This window comes from Oncorhynchus tshawytscha, linkage group LG13 (assembly GCF_018296145.1).
Source record: "Oncorhynchus tshawytscha isolate Ot180627B linkage group LG13, Otsh_v2.0, whole genome shotgun sequence".
Lineage (NCBI taxonomy): Eukaryota > Metazoa > Chordata > Actinopteri > Salmoniformes > Salmonidae > Oncorhynchus > Oncorhynchus tshawytscha.
This window is the reverse complement of record NC_056441.1, coordinates 33348480-33366423: the sequence shown is the minus strand read 5'-3', so window position 1 is coordinate 33366423 and position 17944 is coordinate 33348480. Positions and strand designations below refer to the sequence as shown.

Below are 17944 nucleotides of genomic sequence, written 5' to 3'. Positions count from 1 at the left end.
CAGCGCAATAGATGGAGCTGTCGAGCACTTTAATAACCGGAATGCCCATTCATCCCGCTTGTTTAAGATCAGTGTAGCCTACCTACCGAGGTGGAGGGACGATGCCACCGTCTCGTAATAACGGACAGGGCACGAACAGACCGCGTCATCGAAATTAAGAATATAAACCGTTATTGAAACAGATTGGGGAGAAAATAAAGGGAAAGACAGTTTATGCAATTCAAAAATATATCTTATCCGAAAGAAAGGAAAATACTTAAAACTGTAGGAACTCCCTGGCTCACATCCACAAAAGTGATTCTGTCATAATGAAGAAGAGCAATCTAGCCAAACGGGTGAGATATAGCTTCTTCTTTTTTTCAAGTATTGGGTGCAAGTTTTTGGCCATGCATCTTTGCATTAGCCCATACATTTTCTAGGATATAACTGGCAATATGCCCATAATCGGTCATTATGCGCGCTTTGACACGACAGCACACATTAGCCGCTATATCATACACATTGTCTATATCACACATTTGATAGGATACAATTCCTAAATAAACGTCGTTTGGCACGTCCTTATGCGTTCCACATTCAATCTGTATGTAGCCTATCAATTTCCTTGTGTGCCATTACACGGATTCCCTCAACATACGGATTCAATCTTCCAGTGAAGAGTACAATGTGTTGTCAGATGTCCGTTGCGCTGTATCGGTTGGTAGCTTTCAGATATTTTATTTGCCACACCCTGGATGTTATAAGACATGCACTTAAATTTTACGCACAGAAGAGCGCACCGTTATGATTTTTGGGAAAAGACGCGAGGAGACTCATAGTTGCCCGAGTGGATTTACTGAGGCTCAGATTGAAAAGTCATTTGCCTTTGAAAGGGCTCGTCTTTTCTCTGTATTCTCGCGAACATCTTGTTAAGCTAAACTAGGTTTTAACGGGTTTATTCCACTTCTAACATGCAGGGTCCTCAGGATGTCAACCAGCTGTCATCGCAGCCAGACAAAGTAGGCTGGATCCGCAAGTTCTGTGGCAAAGGGATTTTCAGGGAAATATGGAAAAACCGTTTCGTGATACTGAGAGGAGACCATCTGTACATCTCTGAGAAAGAGGTATGCACTTCTCTTTTACCTCCACAGTGGAGGCTGCTGAGGGGAGGACGGCTCATAACAATGGCTGGGACGGAGCAAATGGAATGGCATCAAACCATGTGTGGCTCCAGCCATTACCACGAGCCCGTCCTCCCAGTTAAGGTGCCACCAACCTCCTGTGCTCCAATATTATGTGTATGCCAGTGGAGGCTGCTGAGGAGAGGATGGCTCATAATAATGACTGGAATAGAGACAATGGAATGGCATCAAACACATCATATGTGGTTTCCATGTGTTTGATGTCATTCCATTGACTCCATTCCAGCCATTATTATGAGCCATCCTCTCTCAGCAGCCTCCACTGGTGAAGGCTATAATTGTGTCTACAGTGGGCGCACCTGTACTTGAAATTGTTAAACGGACAACCTGGCTACCTGTGTGTGTGTGTGTGTGTGTGTGTGTGTGTGTGTGTGTGAGAGAGAGAGTTTGTGTGTGTGTGTGTGTGTGTGTGTGGGGGGGTGTGTGTGTGTGCTCAGTAGAGATGCTCTGTGTGTGTGTCTGTCTGTGCACCACACAGTTGAAAACCAATGAACCACAAAGAGGAAATACCACACAGCCCGTTTAAGGTGCATCATTTAGATGACAGCTTTGACAGGAAAACATGGATTTTGACTTTTTGGCCTGTGGAAGGACATCTTGGGTTTCTCAAGTTTCAGAGATCTGAGGGACTTGTTTTGTGGAAATGTGAAATGCCTTTTAATGTAAGCTACACCTGAGCTCTCTGCTCTTGCTCTGTTGTTTCCAGCAACACATTTCACCAGGAGTCCCCCTAGGTTTAGAATAGACAGATGTTGTTAGAAGTCTGGAAATCAAGGCCATGGGAAGGGGACAATGGAATTGATTGAAGTTCCTTAGCTGTTGAAAATAAATAGGATACATTGTCAAATCTAAGCACAAGTCCCCATGCAAGCACAAAAAAAAAAAGATGTGCTGAATTCAGATTACTTTCACTGACGCAAACGTTCTCACCTTCTGAGGTCAACAAAATGCCCACTGGGCACAGGCGTCAATTCAACATCTATTCCACGTTGGTTCAACATAATTTCATTGAAATAACCTGGAAACAACGTGGATTCTACCAGTGTGTGCCTAGTGGGTACTACTATGGGCATTGGTGGCGGATGGTGACTCAGTATAATTGTTGGGCAGATTTAGAACACTGTCCATTACAATACAACAGGTTTTTGGCCATGGAATAGAAAAATAACTATTTTGCTTGACCAAAAGTAATGGCTTATGTCCAAGTGCTTTTATCACATGAAAGGTTCCAGTGAACAGCCTCATTTATCAGTACAAGTTTCGAGATCAAATGGCCTCGGTGTTAAACCTTGAGATGTAGTGAATTCACACCCTTTCGTTCTGTGGAAAGGCACTGAACCATCATATCTGACCACACTATAGGGCATGGACAGAATCAGCCATCCATCTCTGTATTCTCTATTCTTTTCTGTCTTCTTTGTTTTTCAGGTCAGATTCTGTTTGATATCACTGTTTCAATACTCCCCCCAAGCAGTAATCATGGAGATAAACGCTACTGACAGCTGAGAGGGCACAGGTCTTTCTGAAAGTGGAATAATGCCCTTTAAATGATTCCTCTATGGGATTCTCAGAAAGTCTCATGAAAGACAAACATTTAAAGATAATAACTCGCAGACATGCACTTGGTTCAGTTCAGGTTCAGTTAAGGCTAACCTTGTTCATAAAATGTGTATCTGGTTCAGTTGTGGATGTAGGTGTCACGCTTGCTAATGAAACAAACAGACCAATGACACCGTTGCAGGTTCACTTGACGATCGCCTTATCTTCAAGCCCCAGAGGCCTGACTGAGTTTTGAGTGCTCCTGCTGTCTATTCCAGAACCCCGAATAAGACCGGGGACAAGGCTCCAGCAGGGTACTCACAGGCTTCCCTTGAATGGAGAGAGCGGGGACTGAGGGCTCCAGCTGCATGCAATGCCAGTTTCCCTGATCATTTTAGAACCAACGTTTTTTTCTTCTTCTGTGACCCTACTCCCTTACAGCCGCTGGATGAGCAACAAACACGTGTCAGAATCTCATAGGACCACGGCTGACGCAGCTGCGCCTCTCGCTGTGCCTGAGGATCCCCAAGCACCCCAAATGCCCCCACCCCTCAACCCTACCCTATACACACAGACAGGCTGAAGCTGAGGTTCAGTCGCTGTGTAATGCCATCACCATCCTCACCTGTGGTACGGGACGCATCAATTCAGTGTTGTTCACGTTCTCTCCCTTTTTTGGTCTCTTTATCGTGTCTCACACGTGCTCTCTAATTTCTTGGATGTTTTAGCTCTGTTATGTAATGCATCGATGGCTCCTTTTACACTTAATTCAATTCTATTTTTGATAAGGAGATATTTTTATATTAGGGTAATTGGTAAGTGGCATCCTAGCTATTTATCAGGTGAAGGTAACTGCTCCCTCAGTGCTGTTTGACCTGCGTGTCATGTGCTCCGCTGCAACTTCTTAATAACCACGATAAATGGTGGTGCATTATTCAAATGTGAACTTTGAAAAGACAAGCACGCTGTTCATGAAGTGGGCCAGAAGGCTAAGATGAACACTAAGGCTTTTGTATCTCTGACACTCAGCGTAACTACAGCTGTACGGCCTCTTGGGGCCCGGAATAATCTTTTCATTTTCCTATAGAGTGCCCTCTTTGAGTTTGATTTAATGGCTTATCGACTTTGAGTGCTATCACTTTGTTAGCGAAGTTACAGCACAAATTACACTTTTGAACCATAATCACCGAATTAATTGCCCCAATAATTTCTATTAATCACAGATGAAGGACACTCATACTGTGAGTTCAGTCCAACACGTTATACTGTATTTCAAAGCAGGTGTGGTTTTGAATCAACATAGTCAAGCGTACAACTTGCGGGAGTATTTGCTTAAATGCGTTAAACACTTGCGTTAAAACGTGACCAGCATTATAGTTTATCTGCAATTGATTGAATTGTGGCATGAGTGTGCAAGCTGGCCAATTGTCTGCTGCCTCATAAGATTAGCTACATAAGCTCGGGGGAAGCACAGTAAGCAGGTATACTGTTCTATTACCTTGAAGCATCTTCACACGGGGCACCGGTTCGATGTGTCAGAGGTTCTCATAAGAGGATTTGCAGCCATGCAACTGGGACTCTGAGACGTTAACTGCTGGTGACATTACTCTGTACTTCCCCAGATTCAAACTTACTTAATCATTTGACCACTAATACAAACATGTATTTGTTCTCTTGTCAATTTTTTAAATGTTTGATTGTGGGGGTGATACTGTATTTAGAGGGAAGTTTACAAAGAGAACTAAGGCGTAAACTGGGATGAACTCCTGCCGCAAGAGGGGATATAGTCTGGAGGTCAGCAACCAACTCTACCACGAGACCGACCCCGGCACAGAACACAAATATACACTACCGATTAAAAGTTTTAGAACACCTACTCATTCAAGGATTTTTCTTTATTTTTTACATTTTTTTAGACGGTAGAATAATAGTGAAGACATCAAAACTATGAAATAACACATATGGAATCATGTGGTAACCCAAAAAGTGTTAAACAAATCAAAATATATGTTATATTTTAGATTCTTCAAATAGCCACCTGTTGCCTTGATGACAGCTTTGCACACTCTTGGCATTCTCTCAACCAGCTTCATTAGGTAGTCACCTGGAATGAGTGTCAATTAACAGGTGTGCGTTCTTAAAAGTTAATTTGTGGAATTTCTTTCCTTCTTAATGCATTTTAGCCAATAAGTTGTGTTGTGACAAGGTAGGAGGGGTATACAGAAGATAGCCCTATTTGGTGAAAGACCAAGTCCATATTATGGCAAGAACAGTTCAAATAACCAAAGAGAAACGACAGTCCATCATTACTTTAAGACATGAGGGTCAATCAATACGGAACATTTTTAAAAACTCTGAAAGTTTCTTCAAGTGCAGTCGCAAAAACCATCAAGCGTTATGGTGAAACTGGCTCTCATGAGGACTACCACAGGAATGGAAGACCCAGAGTTACCTCTGCTGCAAAGGATAAGTTCATTAGAGTTACCAACCTCAGAAATTGCAGCCCAAATAAATGCTTCACAGAGATCAAGTAACAGTCACATCTCAACATCTCAACATCAACTGTTCAGAGGAGACTGTGAATCAGGCCGTCATTGTCGAATTGCTGCAAAGAAACCACTACTGAAGGACACCAATAAGAAGCAGAGACTTAATCGGGCCAAGAAACACGAGCACGAGCAAATTGGACATTTTTGGTTCCAGCCGCCGTGTCTTTGTGAGATGCGGTGTGGGTGAATGGATGATCTCTGCATGTGTATTTCCCATCGTAAAGCATGGAGGAGGAGGTGTAATGGTGTGGGGGTGCTTTGCTGGTGACACTGTCTGTGATTTATTTAGAATTCTTACCAGCATGGCTACCACAGTATTCTGCAGCAATACGCCATCCCATCTGGTTTGGGCTTAGTGGGACTATAATTTGTTTTTCAGCAGGACAATGACCCAGCACACCTCCAGGCTGTGTAAGGGCTATTTTACCAAGAAGGAGAGTGATTGAGTGCTGCATCAGATGACCTGGCCTCCACAAATCCCCGACCTCAACCAAATTGAGATGGTTTGTAATGCTCCGGGTGTCGTGGGTGTGGAGTCAAACGCAGGAGACAGAGAGTGCAATGCTGTGCTCTTTAATTGCACCACAGGGTGCTCACAATAATAACAGCCCCAAACACGGGGAATGAAAAATGTACAACTGAAAAAATGCACGACCAGGAACTAACACGTTCCTCTACTACAGAGCCGAAGTTTACAATGAATAATCCCGCACAACAAACAGGCGGGCCAGCTGTCTAAAGAAGCCCAACTAATCATCACAAACAGGTGCTACCAATAAACATACAAGGGGGTGGAGGAAAGACAATCAGTGGCAGCTAATAGACCGGTGACGACGACCGCCGAGCGCCACCGGACCGGGAAGGGAAGCCACCCTCGGTCGTACTCGTGACATGGTTTGGGATGAGTCGGACCGCAAAGTGAAGGAAAAGCAGCCAACAATTGCTCAGCACATGTGGGAACTCCTTCAAGACTGTTGGAAAAGCATTCCAGGTGAAGCTGGTTGAAAGAATGCCAAGAGTTTGCAAAGCTGTCATCAAGACAAAGGGTGGCTATTTGAAGAATCTCAAGTATAAAATATATCTAGATTTGTTTAACACTTTTTTGGTTACTACATGATTCCATATGTGTTATTTCATAGTTCTGATGTCTTCACTATTATTCTACAATGAAGAAAATAGTACAAATAAATAAAAACCCTTGGATCAGTCTGTATTATAAAACTTTTGACCTGTAGTGTATACTGAGTGTACAAACATTAGGAACACGACATGACATAGACTGACCAGGTGAATCCAGGTGAAAGCATTATCCCTTATTGATGTCACTTGTTAAATCCACTTCAATCAGTGTAGATGAAGGGGAGGAGACAGGATAAAGAAGTATTTTTAAGCCTTGAGACATGGATTGTGTGTGTGTGCCATTCAGAGGGTGAACGGGAGAGACAAAATATTTATGTGCTTTTGAATGGGGTATGGTAGTAGGTGCCAGGCACACCGGTTTGTGTATGTCAATAACTGGGTTTTTCACACTCAGCGGTTTTCCGTGTGTATCAACAATGGTCTACCACCCAAAGGACATCCAGCCAACTTGACACAACTGTGGGAAGCATTGGAGTCAACATGGGCCAGCATCCCTGTGGAATGCTTTCGACACCTTGTAGAGTCCATGCCCCAATGAATTGAGGCTGTTCTGAGGGCAAAAGGGGGTGCAACTCAATATTAGGAAGGTGTTTCTAATGTTTTGTACACTCAGTGTATTTGAAAGACTATTGAATTTCATCACCTCCCTGTTACTTTGCAGTGTCAGGGGAAACTACTCAGCTCCAGTATTTTTGTGTTGAACATTTCAAGATATCATTAAAGGTTTCATCATCTCAAAGAGCCTGTTAACTGCAGTGTATTTTCACATTATGCCCACTCAGCTACTGCACAACGCATGATTTTGAATAATTTTGTATCATCTTCCCATAATAGGCTGCAGAACCATAGCTCAGAGAGACTCAATTGGCCACACAGACCTGCTGCCATAAGAACGTGTATTACACAGCACAAGAACTGCGTAGAAGCGTGGGTTACAGAGAGGTCTGTTCGTCCATAGAAGGCTGCTGTTGGTGTGTGAAGTGTACAGCAGCGTATGTTGTCGTAGTTGAGCATGAGATGTGTGTCTGTGTGCTAAGAGAGCAGGTTAAGGAGGTGCGTGTTCTCTGCTCCGATGACATCAACCCTGCGTATCGCTCTGTTCTTATCTTAAAGCTGTGCTATTGGCTGCAGGTTACGCACATCATACACCTTTCATAAGAGCGCTCTCTGTTCTCTTCTGTAGTCTCGGCACGTGCAGACAGAGAGATGCTCCTGTAGAATGCTCAAAGTGCTTCAACACGAGCACTCAATCTATGATCTATGTGAATAATTGACGGGATTTCCGTCTATGTTCATGTACTGTATATATAGAGTTTTCATGGTTTTCAGTGGTGACTTGCACGGCATATGAAAGAGGACACACAAACAAAACAGGATTTAGTGAGAGAGAGAGTGAGGGAAGCTTGTATTATTCGGATACCGTATTACCTAGGCCAAGGAGTACTTGGGGTTAGATTTTAGGCCCTACTTTGAAGAAATGTGGTGACACAGTTGGACAAGGTGTTTTGTAGTTGGTCAAGATCTTTGCGATTGATGTAGCTTACAGATACTGCAATGTGATTGGCTCTACATCTGTGACAGAAGGCGAATGTGTAACCAAGTTTAGTAGTGGTTGATAGAGAAACCCTTCGACTGGGGGAGCTGAGCATGAAATTGGACTAACACACCTCTGACATTGGTCAAGGACAAGACAAGACAAGTGTTGTTGCTGGTCCGACGGATCAATGTGATCAGTGGAGAACTGGGTTATTGGTGGAAACCCGTATGTAATTGGATATGATATGGATATGACTGGTCATCAAGCATATCATGTGGTCAATGTAACAAAGCTATATGATTGGTGCAGGGAGGCCATGGTGGTTTAGCTTTTCACGCTTGTTATGCTAGTTATTTGGGGCGGCAGAGTAGCCTAGTAAGTTAGAGCGTTGGACTAGTAACCGGAAGGTTGCAAGTTCAAATCCCCGAGCTGACAAGGTACAAATCTGTCGTTCTGCCCCTGAACAGACAGTTAACACACTGTTCCTACGCCATCATTGAAAGTAAGAATTTGTTCTTAACTGACTTGCCTAGTTAAATAAATAATAATTTCAGGAAAACCTACTGGCCAGTTCTGAAAATATTATATATATATGTAGTATTATATTATAAATAAACCCACCTCTTTCAACTCCCCAGCTCTAAACTGCATTACATTTTCCAGAGTGATTGAAAAGATGCTTTTAATCCATTTCTCCTTTTAATTCCAACCTGGTTTATATAAAATCCTTTCGGGCTTGATTACAGGGTATTACAGGCATGTCCACCAGATTTTGGAGTGTGACCAAAGGGACATCGCCTTTCCATTCGCTCTAGGGTTTCCCCCTGCATTCTACTGTTGGATGGGCTGCTGCCGGCTATTATAGACTTTCGGTATCTTTGCGTTTCAGGGCTGTATGTTACTGGGCTATTCTCAGTGATTCAGTGCAGCATTTAACCCCCACTGACACCCCCAACTCTGCTTTTCCATATAGGGAGCAGGAGCGGAGGGAAATATCGATGGGAGGGTGGGGTTCCAGAATGGATCCTCAGGGTTTCTTTTGCCCCATATTAGAGTCTCTCTCTGTCTCTCTCTCTCTCGCACGCACACACACACACACACACACGCGCACGCACACACACGCACGCGCACACACACGCATGCACGCACGCACACACGCACACATGCGCGCACACACACACAGTTCATGCTTAACTTTTACATTTTAAATGCAGTTTGGGTGGCTAACGAAAAGGTAGCAGCATGCGGGTGGGACACAGTTTGGATCTATGTTTTGTCATGAAGAAATTGGACACTATGTATTGTGCTCATCCAGTATACTGTATATCGCTAGGCATAATAGAGTTCCTCAATGAAATTAAAAAAACACAAATGGCCAAATGTAGCCCTAACAAGTGCATTTCAGGCTGCGAGTGGATTAATAGTGGTTGATACTAGGCTGCGACACATTATATAATGATACCGTATGTGGTGGTTTCTTTGATCACAGAAGCTCTCAGTTGCTCCGTGTCTCGTTCGAACGTTGGCAGATTCCTCTGATGCAGGGCTCTGTTGCTGTGTAAAATCTCTATGCATCAAGATGAAAGTGGAACACCCCTGCCCCTTCCAAAAACACACTCACATCCACCCACACACACCATTGCTATGTATTCCAATGACGTTCAACCTTATTTTTCTGCGTCTTCCTTTAGTTGTCACAAGAGGCCTACACACAGGCTTGTACCCATGTCAAGAACCAACCCCCAACACCACCAAACACACACACACCTGCCTTGACCCCCATTGACCCCGTTGGTATGTAGAATCTAATGGGGCTCTCTGGGAGGTCCCACCACCCGTGAGGTTGTATGTAATCACCTGTCAGTCAGGCTCAGTGGAGGGGTCGATGTCTCTGCCCCAGCGCTGTTGATTACAATTGATCTGTGTTTAAACAGACACTTTGCTGCGGGGCCACGAGACCAATAATGGGAGGCAGGGGAGTAACACAGGAACACCCGCTCCAAGACTACATTTTTCTACCAATTTGTCTGGCTATTGCTTTTTGACGGTATTGGGAAGCAGGTTTTGAAAATGAACACATCTTTCAATGCTCTGTGCAAAAGCATGATCATGACATAATAACATTAAGATGTCAGGCATGTAATGGATTTTTTTTGTATAGACATTTGGACTTAAAAAGACCTTTGTTACACCTACAGAAGAGCTTCTGTATACGCATTTAAGGCCTGGTATTTCAGAACATTTCATTTGAAACCTCAATAACATAATGGATGATACGAATGTGAGAAGTGGCTGATTTTCACCCAGGCATCGTGGTGTGTCCCTGTGCTGTTGATGACTGATGGGTAACAAAGAGTGGTAATTAAGCAATAAGGCATGGGGGGGTGTGGTATATGGCCAATATACCACAGCTAAGGGCTGTTCTTAGGCACGACGCATCGCGGAAGTGCTTTATTGTTATTATAAACTGGTTACCAACGTAGTTAGAGCAGTAAAAATACATGTTTTGTCATACTCATGGTATACGATCATACCACGGCTGTCAGTCAATCAGCATTCAGGGCCGGAACCACCCAGTTTATAATTAGTCTTTTAACCCTTGGGTTAAACTCAAGATGACCTGCTGTAATGCATAGTAGGTTGTTCTGTGTGTGTGTGTGTGTGTGTGTGTGTGTGTGTGTGTGTGTGTATGTGTGTGAGAGAGAGAGAGTTTGAGCGTGTGTGTGTGTGTGTGTGTGTGTGCATATGTGTGTTTTTGTCGTAGACAGATGTTTTAGGGTTCAAAACAAATTGGCAAAGCTAATTTGCCAGTGCCATCTTGCACATCTCTATAGACCTGAGTTGTAACTACTTCCTGTTTTGTCTGCGTGTTTCCAGGTGAAGGATGAGAGGAAGGTCCAGGAGTTGTTTGACCTGGCTGACTATGAACGCTCTGAGGAGCTGCGCAAGGCCAAGAGTCGCAGTAAGAAGAACCACAGCAGGTTCACCCTGCTTCGCTGCAAGCAGCCTGGGAATATGGTGAGTCCTTCTGCCCAGGGAAAGTGAAGGGGTCAGGCAGGGAGGCTGCACACGGCCTGGGGTGCGTAGGCCTCAGTAAGAAGCCCTTACTGCAGGTGTCGATTTTAGCTGAAAATGCACTTAGAAGTTTAATTTGGCTGAAAACTGAAACTTGAGGCAAGTTTATCCTCAGACATAGTTTGTGGTTTTCTGTAAAGAGAGAGTATGATATGTTGAGTACACGTTCAAAATCAAATCAATCAAATTGTATTTGTCACATGCTGCCTATACAACAGGTGTAGACTAACAGTGAAATGCTTACTTACGGGTCCTTTTCCAACAATGCAGAGTTAAAGATAACGGAGTGGCTACGGACACCGATATTTTGTATCTCAATAGAGAGAAATAGTAATGGCATCTTTTTGTAGGAACTATCTCTGCCATGGTTCATTGGACAAAGCCTATGGGGAAATTAATAGCGTTTTGGGATAAACGCCAAAAATAAGGACGTAAAGGCTTCATAATTCATAAAGGTCATGTTAACATGACATATTATCTCATAGAAACAGAACGCATAACGTATCTCCCAAGCCTGTGTTAACCTCAGACCTTGTTTCCTGCTGTGTCCACTCCGCTACCTACGTAGCTGCTGTGTCCACTCCGCTACCTACGTAGCTGCTGTGTCCACTCCGCTACCTACGTAGCTGCTGTGTCCACTCCGCTACCTACGTAGCTGCTGTGTCCACTCCGCTACCTACGTAGCTGCTGTGTCCACTCCGCTACCTACGTAGCTGCTGTGTCCACTCCGCTACCTACGTAGCTGCTGTGTCCACTCCGCTACCTACGTAGCTGCTGTGTCCACTCCGCTACCTACGTAGCTGCTGTGTCCACTCCACTACCTACGTAGCTGCTGTGTCCACTCCGCTATCTACGTAGCTGCTGTGTCCACTCCGCTACCTACGTAGCTGCTGTGTCCACTCCGCTACCTACGTAGCTGCTGTGCTGACTGCTTCGCTGCTGGTCCCCCTTCCTTGATCGCCTTTGTCCGGTAGCTGGTGTAGCCTACAAACGTCATGTTGTACACAAAACTGTTCGCACTATTGTATTCCCTTAGTCGGCTATTAAGCATAAGCGCAATTACCTACACATGTCCTGTTGTCAACCAAACTTTTCAAACTGCTGCATTTCATGCCTCAGTAAGCATCATTTCATGTTCTTTTTTTGAGGGGAGTTGGTTACGTGTAGCTATTTACATGTTTTACACAAAATACATGATCCACATGCACAAGTTTTGTTGTTGGTGTCGACGGTGCAGGCTGGTGGCAGTGGTGTAATGGTGTGGTGAATGTTTACCTGGCACACGTTGGGTCCCTTGATACCAATTGAGCAACGTTTCAATGCCCTGAAGAATTCCGGCTGTTCTGGAGGCAAAGGGATGTCCGACCCGGTACGGATAGTTGTACCTAATAAACTGGCCACTGAGTGTATGTGGTGAATGTGTGTGTGTGTGTGTGTGTGTGTGTGTTGGGGTGTCAGTGTGTGGGTAGAGTCCACTGTGTGTGCATAGTCCATTCAAGAGAGGTGCAAAAAAAATGTGTCTTGCTGATGGCATTTCTTCAATTTTCTCGCTGGGAGATGATATGGTTGTGTTGCCACATTGGATTGAACATTAACACACCCCCACCGCAGACCGGGATTGGTGGATTTCTCCAGAAAGACATAATCCACAGAATCCCATTACCACTGAAGAGGCATTCTCTATAACGGCCAAATCCTATAGAGATTCCACCCACAGAAGTTATCACTTCTGACCCACTGCAGTTCCTCTCGATCTCGGCACCAGCTGCTGGTTCATTTTACTTCATTGTTCACTGTCGTAGTGTGATATTCTGTAACTACGTGTCGGGAATGGAAGGGGGAAGTGTGTGTTTGAGAGAAGATTTTAATTATACACAAGAAGATGTAACTGGATTAAGGGCAGATGCTCAATTTACCTATTTGTGTCAAGCTTTGCAGAGATTCTTCCTCCAGTTTACAGCTTAGACCCTGCTTTAGATAAGAGCCATCTTTAACATTTAGTGAGGCGCAATCTCCTTTTCTTGGCGATTTAGGCAAAGCCGCCCCATTAAGCTTCCTGTCCCCCATTCCATCTCTCACACACTGGCTACGTTCCAAATCTCCCTCCAAGCCAATGCTTCCACTCATTTATTGCTTTTAAATCCATGATGAGAGTGTGCAAGTGCACACTTACTGTAGGCAGAAGGGTGAATATTGGGAGGATCCCTTTCTCTTCTTTCAACCACTCAATCGATTCTGTCCTTTCCTCAGGTGCCCAATCTTGTGTTTTTGGCCGTTAGCCCCGAGGAGAAGGAGTCGTGGGTCAATGCCCTCAATACAGCCATCATCAAAGCCAAGAACCGCATTTTTGACGAGGTAGGTCAGTCACTCTTCTCCTCCCCTTCTCTGTCGCTATGTCGCCGGCTCTCACTTCTCCCCAGCTTTCTACAGCTTCCCTTATTTTTCTCTCTCATTATCATGTCTCTCATGCAACATTTATGATTTCAAATGAAACCACCGACACTCAAAACGCCCCCACGGCCAGCCTTAAAAAGTTTCCAGACAAATTTAGCCGTTGCAGTTGCTAGGCCCACTATGTAAAATTGGTGAATTTAGACAAAAGCGAAAGTAAGTGGTATCTCCCCAGGCGTGGATGAGAGATCAAAGTGTTTCCTCGCTGACTCATCCATCTCCGTCGGGAACAGTCCTCGTTAACGCTCCGTCCCTGCCGACACCCACCGGTTTTCCTCGTGCCTCTCGATCAAACAGTCCCTCCCCATCACACACTATAGGGTGAAAAATCCATCTTCCGTATTTAGAGATCGTCGAGAAGTGAGAATGAACTCTGCAGCCACCATAGTGTGAAGTGCCTGCTTTTGCACAGCAGGTTGAATTCCAACACCCAACAATGTACTCTGCTCTAATGCACTCTACTGTTCTCTACATTACATCTTCAGCTCATGCTAAGGAGAAGTTACTTGTTGCTCCTATAACCTTATACTCTTTCATCCATTCCCAACTTTCTCTCCACAAATATACATTTATGTTATTCTGAATGTTAAAAAAAAATCTATTTCTGATTGTCTCCATAGGTCACAATTGAAGAGGACAGTGTCCTGGTGCACCCTACACGTGATCGTGTCAAGATTCCCCATGCACGGCGCTTGCCCACCCGGGGACACCTCATGGCTGTGGTGGGTGTTGCTACCTTGGCTAACACTGACATTTTAGTTCCAAGTCAATATTTTATTTGTGAAAGGCAAATACGAATTTGTACTGTTTGTAATGTAAGGATTTATCCTGGTCTGTTTCATTGAATGCTAAACTCTCTTGTGCTCTCCCTAGGCATCCACCTCTTCAGACGGAATGTTGACCCTTGACCTTGTCCACGAGGAAGATGGCTCCACCCCAGATGATGAGGAAGAAGGCTTCTGGGAAAATAACTTCCGGGTTGACCTAGACAAACGGACCACAGGTCGTCAGCGTTCTGGCACAGATGTCTCCAAACTCTGTGTCACCACAAGGGACCCAAGGGTACCCAAGACGGGCAGCCTGCCCCGCGGGAGCGAGCTCTCCTGGGGCCGGGCGCACCATCTTGAGGCTCAATCCCACACCCCTCAACCAGGGAAGAGGTTCAGTGCCCAGGGTAGGAGCCGCTGTGCCTCCATGGACGAGGTCCTTTCTTCACGGCCAGTCAGAGGTGTCCTTCGCCCTCGCCCCACAGATGAACCTGTCCAGCCTGTTGGACAACTGCAGAGTCTTATCGCCCAGAAAATGCAGAGGGCTCAGGAACTGCTGGAAGAAATGCGATTGGAGGAACTGCAACATGCAAAGGGAATTGACTCGCCCTATCTGAAGGGCATTGACTCGCCTCGCTTGCACCATCTGAGAGGGTCTGAGTCTCCTCACTCCAGGGCCTCAGGCTCACCTCGCAGTAAGAATAGTGACTCCCCACGTTTGAGGGTAAAAGACTCACCTCGTTTGAAGGGGAAAGACTCGCCTCGTATGAAGGGCAAGAAGTCCCGCTCAAAAGGTACAGACTCACCCCATTCAAAGAGTGATGACTCTCCTAATTTGAGGGGTAAGGACTCTCCCCGTCTCAGGGTTACTGACTCTCCCCGTCTCAGGGCTGCTGATTCTTCCCGTTTCATGGAAACACACTCACCAAGTCTGAAGGGTTCTGAATCCCCACGTCTCAAGAACATTGGTTCACCGTTTTCAAAAAGTTTTGACTCATCTAGTCTGAAGGATTCTGTCTCGCCTCGCATCAAGGATACTGATTCTCCTGTTCTGAGGGGTAAGGACTCGCTAAATATAATTGGCAAGAATTCTCAGAGTCTGAAGAGTATCGGCTCAACTTGTCCGAAGGGTGCTGACTCGCCCCGTCTGAAGGGTGCTGACTCTCCCCGTCTGAAGGGTGCTGACCCGCTCCGTCTGAAAGGTAATGACTCGCCCCATAGTAAGAGTGCACACTCACTTATCAGTGACTGTGATTTGGAGAGTAGACGGGCGGAGGCGGAGCGTCTTCTGCAGGAAGCCGTCTCCTCCTGGCGTCAGGCTAAGGAGGTGCTGGAGGAGGTGAAGGAGCTGCAGACGCAGTCACTAAACCGCAGCTCCGAAAAGAAAACAATGGAGAGGCCCCCAACACCGCCACAGGACTATAGGCTGGGGGACCAGTGACTCTGTCGCCAACACAGCTGAAAAGCATGCTGGCTTCTCTCCAAACAAAGACAATAAGAAAGAGCACTAGGGGCATGGAGTACCTTCAGTAAATGTTCTGTCACGTTTTTGTTGTCATTGCTTGCCAGTGTTGAAGCACAAAGCTTTTAGGCTTTACTGCTCATTTTACACTGTTCTATCTTGATCCTTGTTTCCATACCGTATACTAGTCAAATTAAGCTGAGCAAGTCATGACAGAATTATTTTATTAGCACGGCTGTTTCCTTGCTGGTGTGAATAGGTTAGATGGACCTTGACCTCATAATATGATTCTGGGCATTTATTTTTGTTCCCTTTGTCAAAGGCTCTGTGGTCCACTCGGTGGATGGAGGGATGGGCGTCTGGGCTGTGGAAGCAGAGCAGAGCTTAATCCTGGTTTGTGGATGGGGGGTGACTCAGACTGAGAGGCATAAACAAGGCTAGAGTGGGGGTGCCCTGCCTCGGTGACACTGACACCCCCAAGGAAAGTCATGCTGTTCATGTATTTACATTTATTATCTGCCAGAGGTCGATTAGGTTTCATTGCAAAATGCTTTGCACTGTAAATAGAAGTATGAAATGCTTTTTTATAATGGACAAATGGAATGAGAATGTTTGCGTGGAAACATTGTCTGAGGAGCATTATTTCAGTCTGAAATGCATACATGGAGAAGATGCCTGGGATTTCTCTCTTTCGGTTAGCTTCAGTTATTGACAAGGTGCAGTCCAGTCCAATGACCTTGAAGCTACAAGATTTCCCCCAGTCAGAAACCTAGTATTGTAGTTGTTGGTCTTCTCAGAGACCGAATGCAAAAGGCGATCTTTCTCTTACTCTGAGCGCGTTATGTCCTCTTTCCCTCTGTGTCCTGAGCTGAGCAATACTATTCCAGGGATGACAATACTATTCAAGATGTTAACATTCTGCAATCAAACTGATTCATTTGCCAAGCTGGATTCCTGACATGTATAGCTAAAACTCACAGACCACTTTGATTGCAAGGATATCAAGTGACTAACTGCTTCGCTTTATTAAATACACTTCTATTTTCGGGTCATGTAGCATGGTCTCTTGCTTGTGCTCAGAATTCCTCGGTTGTTTCGGTTAATTGGGGTTCTGTGGTCTACCAAAGCCTGTGTGTGAGTGACTCAGCGGAAGCCAGCAAGAGAACATGCTCGTTAACTCTGATCAGCTTCCGAGGAGAAATGCTATAATGGGATTATAATCGCAGGCGTCATGTTGGGTCTCTGTAGTGTTTGTTGCACTTCTAATCAGGTGGGAAGATGATTTTAACAGTTCTTCTGTCTCTCTTCCAAAAGGTGCACAGGTTAATCTCACAACAAGAGGATCAATGATTTAATGAGAGAGAGATGATGAAAGCTTCTGAAAGGTTTTCAGAGCACAAAGATGTTACATTTGGAGATTTGAAGATGGATTAGTTGCACTGCACTATTTCATACCAAAATAGGGTGGAAATCAATGTTTTTAGTGTCATGTCCTGGTTTAGTCACATGGTCAGTATTTCCTGCCATGTCATTGGCTGACTGCCAAAATGTGATTCATAGGTCACTGAGTTGATATTAACATGCACAGTGCATCTAGGACAGGACAAACATCGCTCCATTACACCAGGCTCACCTCACATACGGTTACAATCACTCATGTGTGATTGCGGTTTATCAGTTTATTTGATTATGTGTGTCCCTTAAGCAGCAATTATATGGCTTTGGTGCACATGACAACAAGCAATACAGTAGGCCTAATGTTGATAACGAAAGAGATCTCTACCACTGCTTTGTAATCTGAACTAAGCCAAAGACCAGCATATAGCAACTCTGCCAGAAAGAGGTGAAAAGTGGCTAAAATGTCTCAAGCAATCTACATAAATAGATTTTATTTACAGCAATTGATAAATTACTAATGTATGCATAAGTTAAATAAATAATTTACACCGAATTCCCTTTGTCTTTCATCACTTTCCTTTTAACTACTGATTTGCGTCCCTAGGGGCAGAATTGCATTTTTATCATATTACCCATTAGGACTGAATTAAGTATTCAAATTGAATTATACATGATTACGAACGTGAAGCATGGCTCCATCTTTACTGCTGTGCATTCGCAACGAGGATTCAATTCATTTAGCACCCCATCCATTTTGTATTAGAGGAGTGTTCTTGCCAGTAGCCCTGTTTAAGCAGAGGGATTAACAGTTTAAAGGTTATATGGTTGAGCAGATGTGACTGTGT

At 44.6% G+C, this 17944-nt stretch overlaps 1 protein-coding gene across 1 annotated transcript; it reads left to right on the top strand.

Moving 5' to 3' along the window:
- Nucleotides 1-83: 83 nt before the first annotated feature.
- LOC112264735 (pleckstrin homology domain-containing family O member 1-A-like) lies at nucleotides 84-17669 on the top strand. Its single transcript, XM_024441517.2, has 6 exons — nucleotides 84-335; nucleotides 957-1103; nucleotides 10824-10964; nucleotides 13272-13376; nucleotides 14093-14194; nucleotides 14346-17669. The coding sequence occupies exons 1-6, from the start codon at nucleotides 309-311 to the stop codon at nucleotides 15678-15680; spliced, it is 1857 nt and encodes a 618-aa protein (XP_024297285.1). The 5' UTR covers nucleotides 84-308; the 3' UTR covers nucleotides 15681-17669.
- Nucleotides 17670-17944: the final 275 nt, after the last annotated feature.

Bases quoted from the DNA above. Each gene is read 5' to 3' on its own strand.
- LOC112264735 (XM_024441517.2), top strand. From the start codon at position 309: ATGAAGAAGAGCAATCTAGCCAAACGG. The intron at 13,377-14,092 runs GTAGGTCAGTCA...TTGTCTCCATAG, and splicing joins AGAACCGCATTTTTGACGAG to GTCACAATTGAAGAGGACAG. The intron at 14,195-14,345 runs GTGGGTGTTGCT...TGCTCTCCCTAG, and splicing joins GGGGACACCTCATGGCTGTG to GCATCCACCTCTTCAGACGG.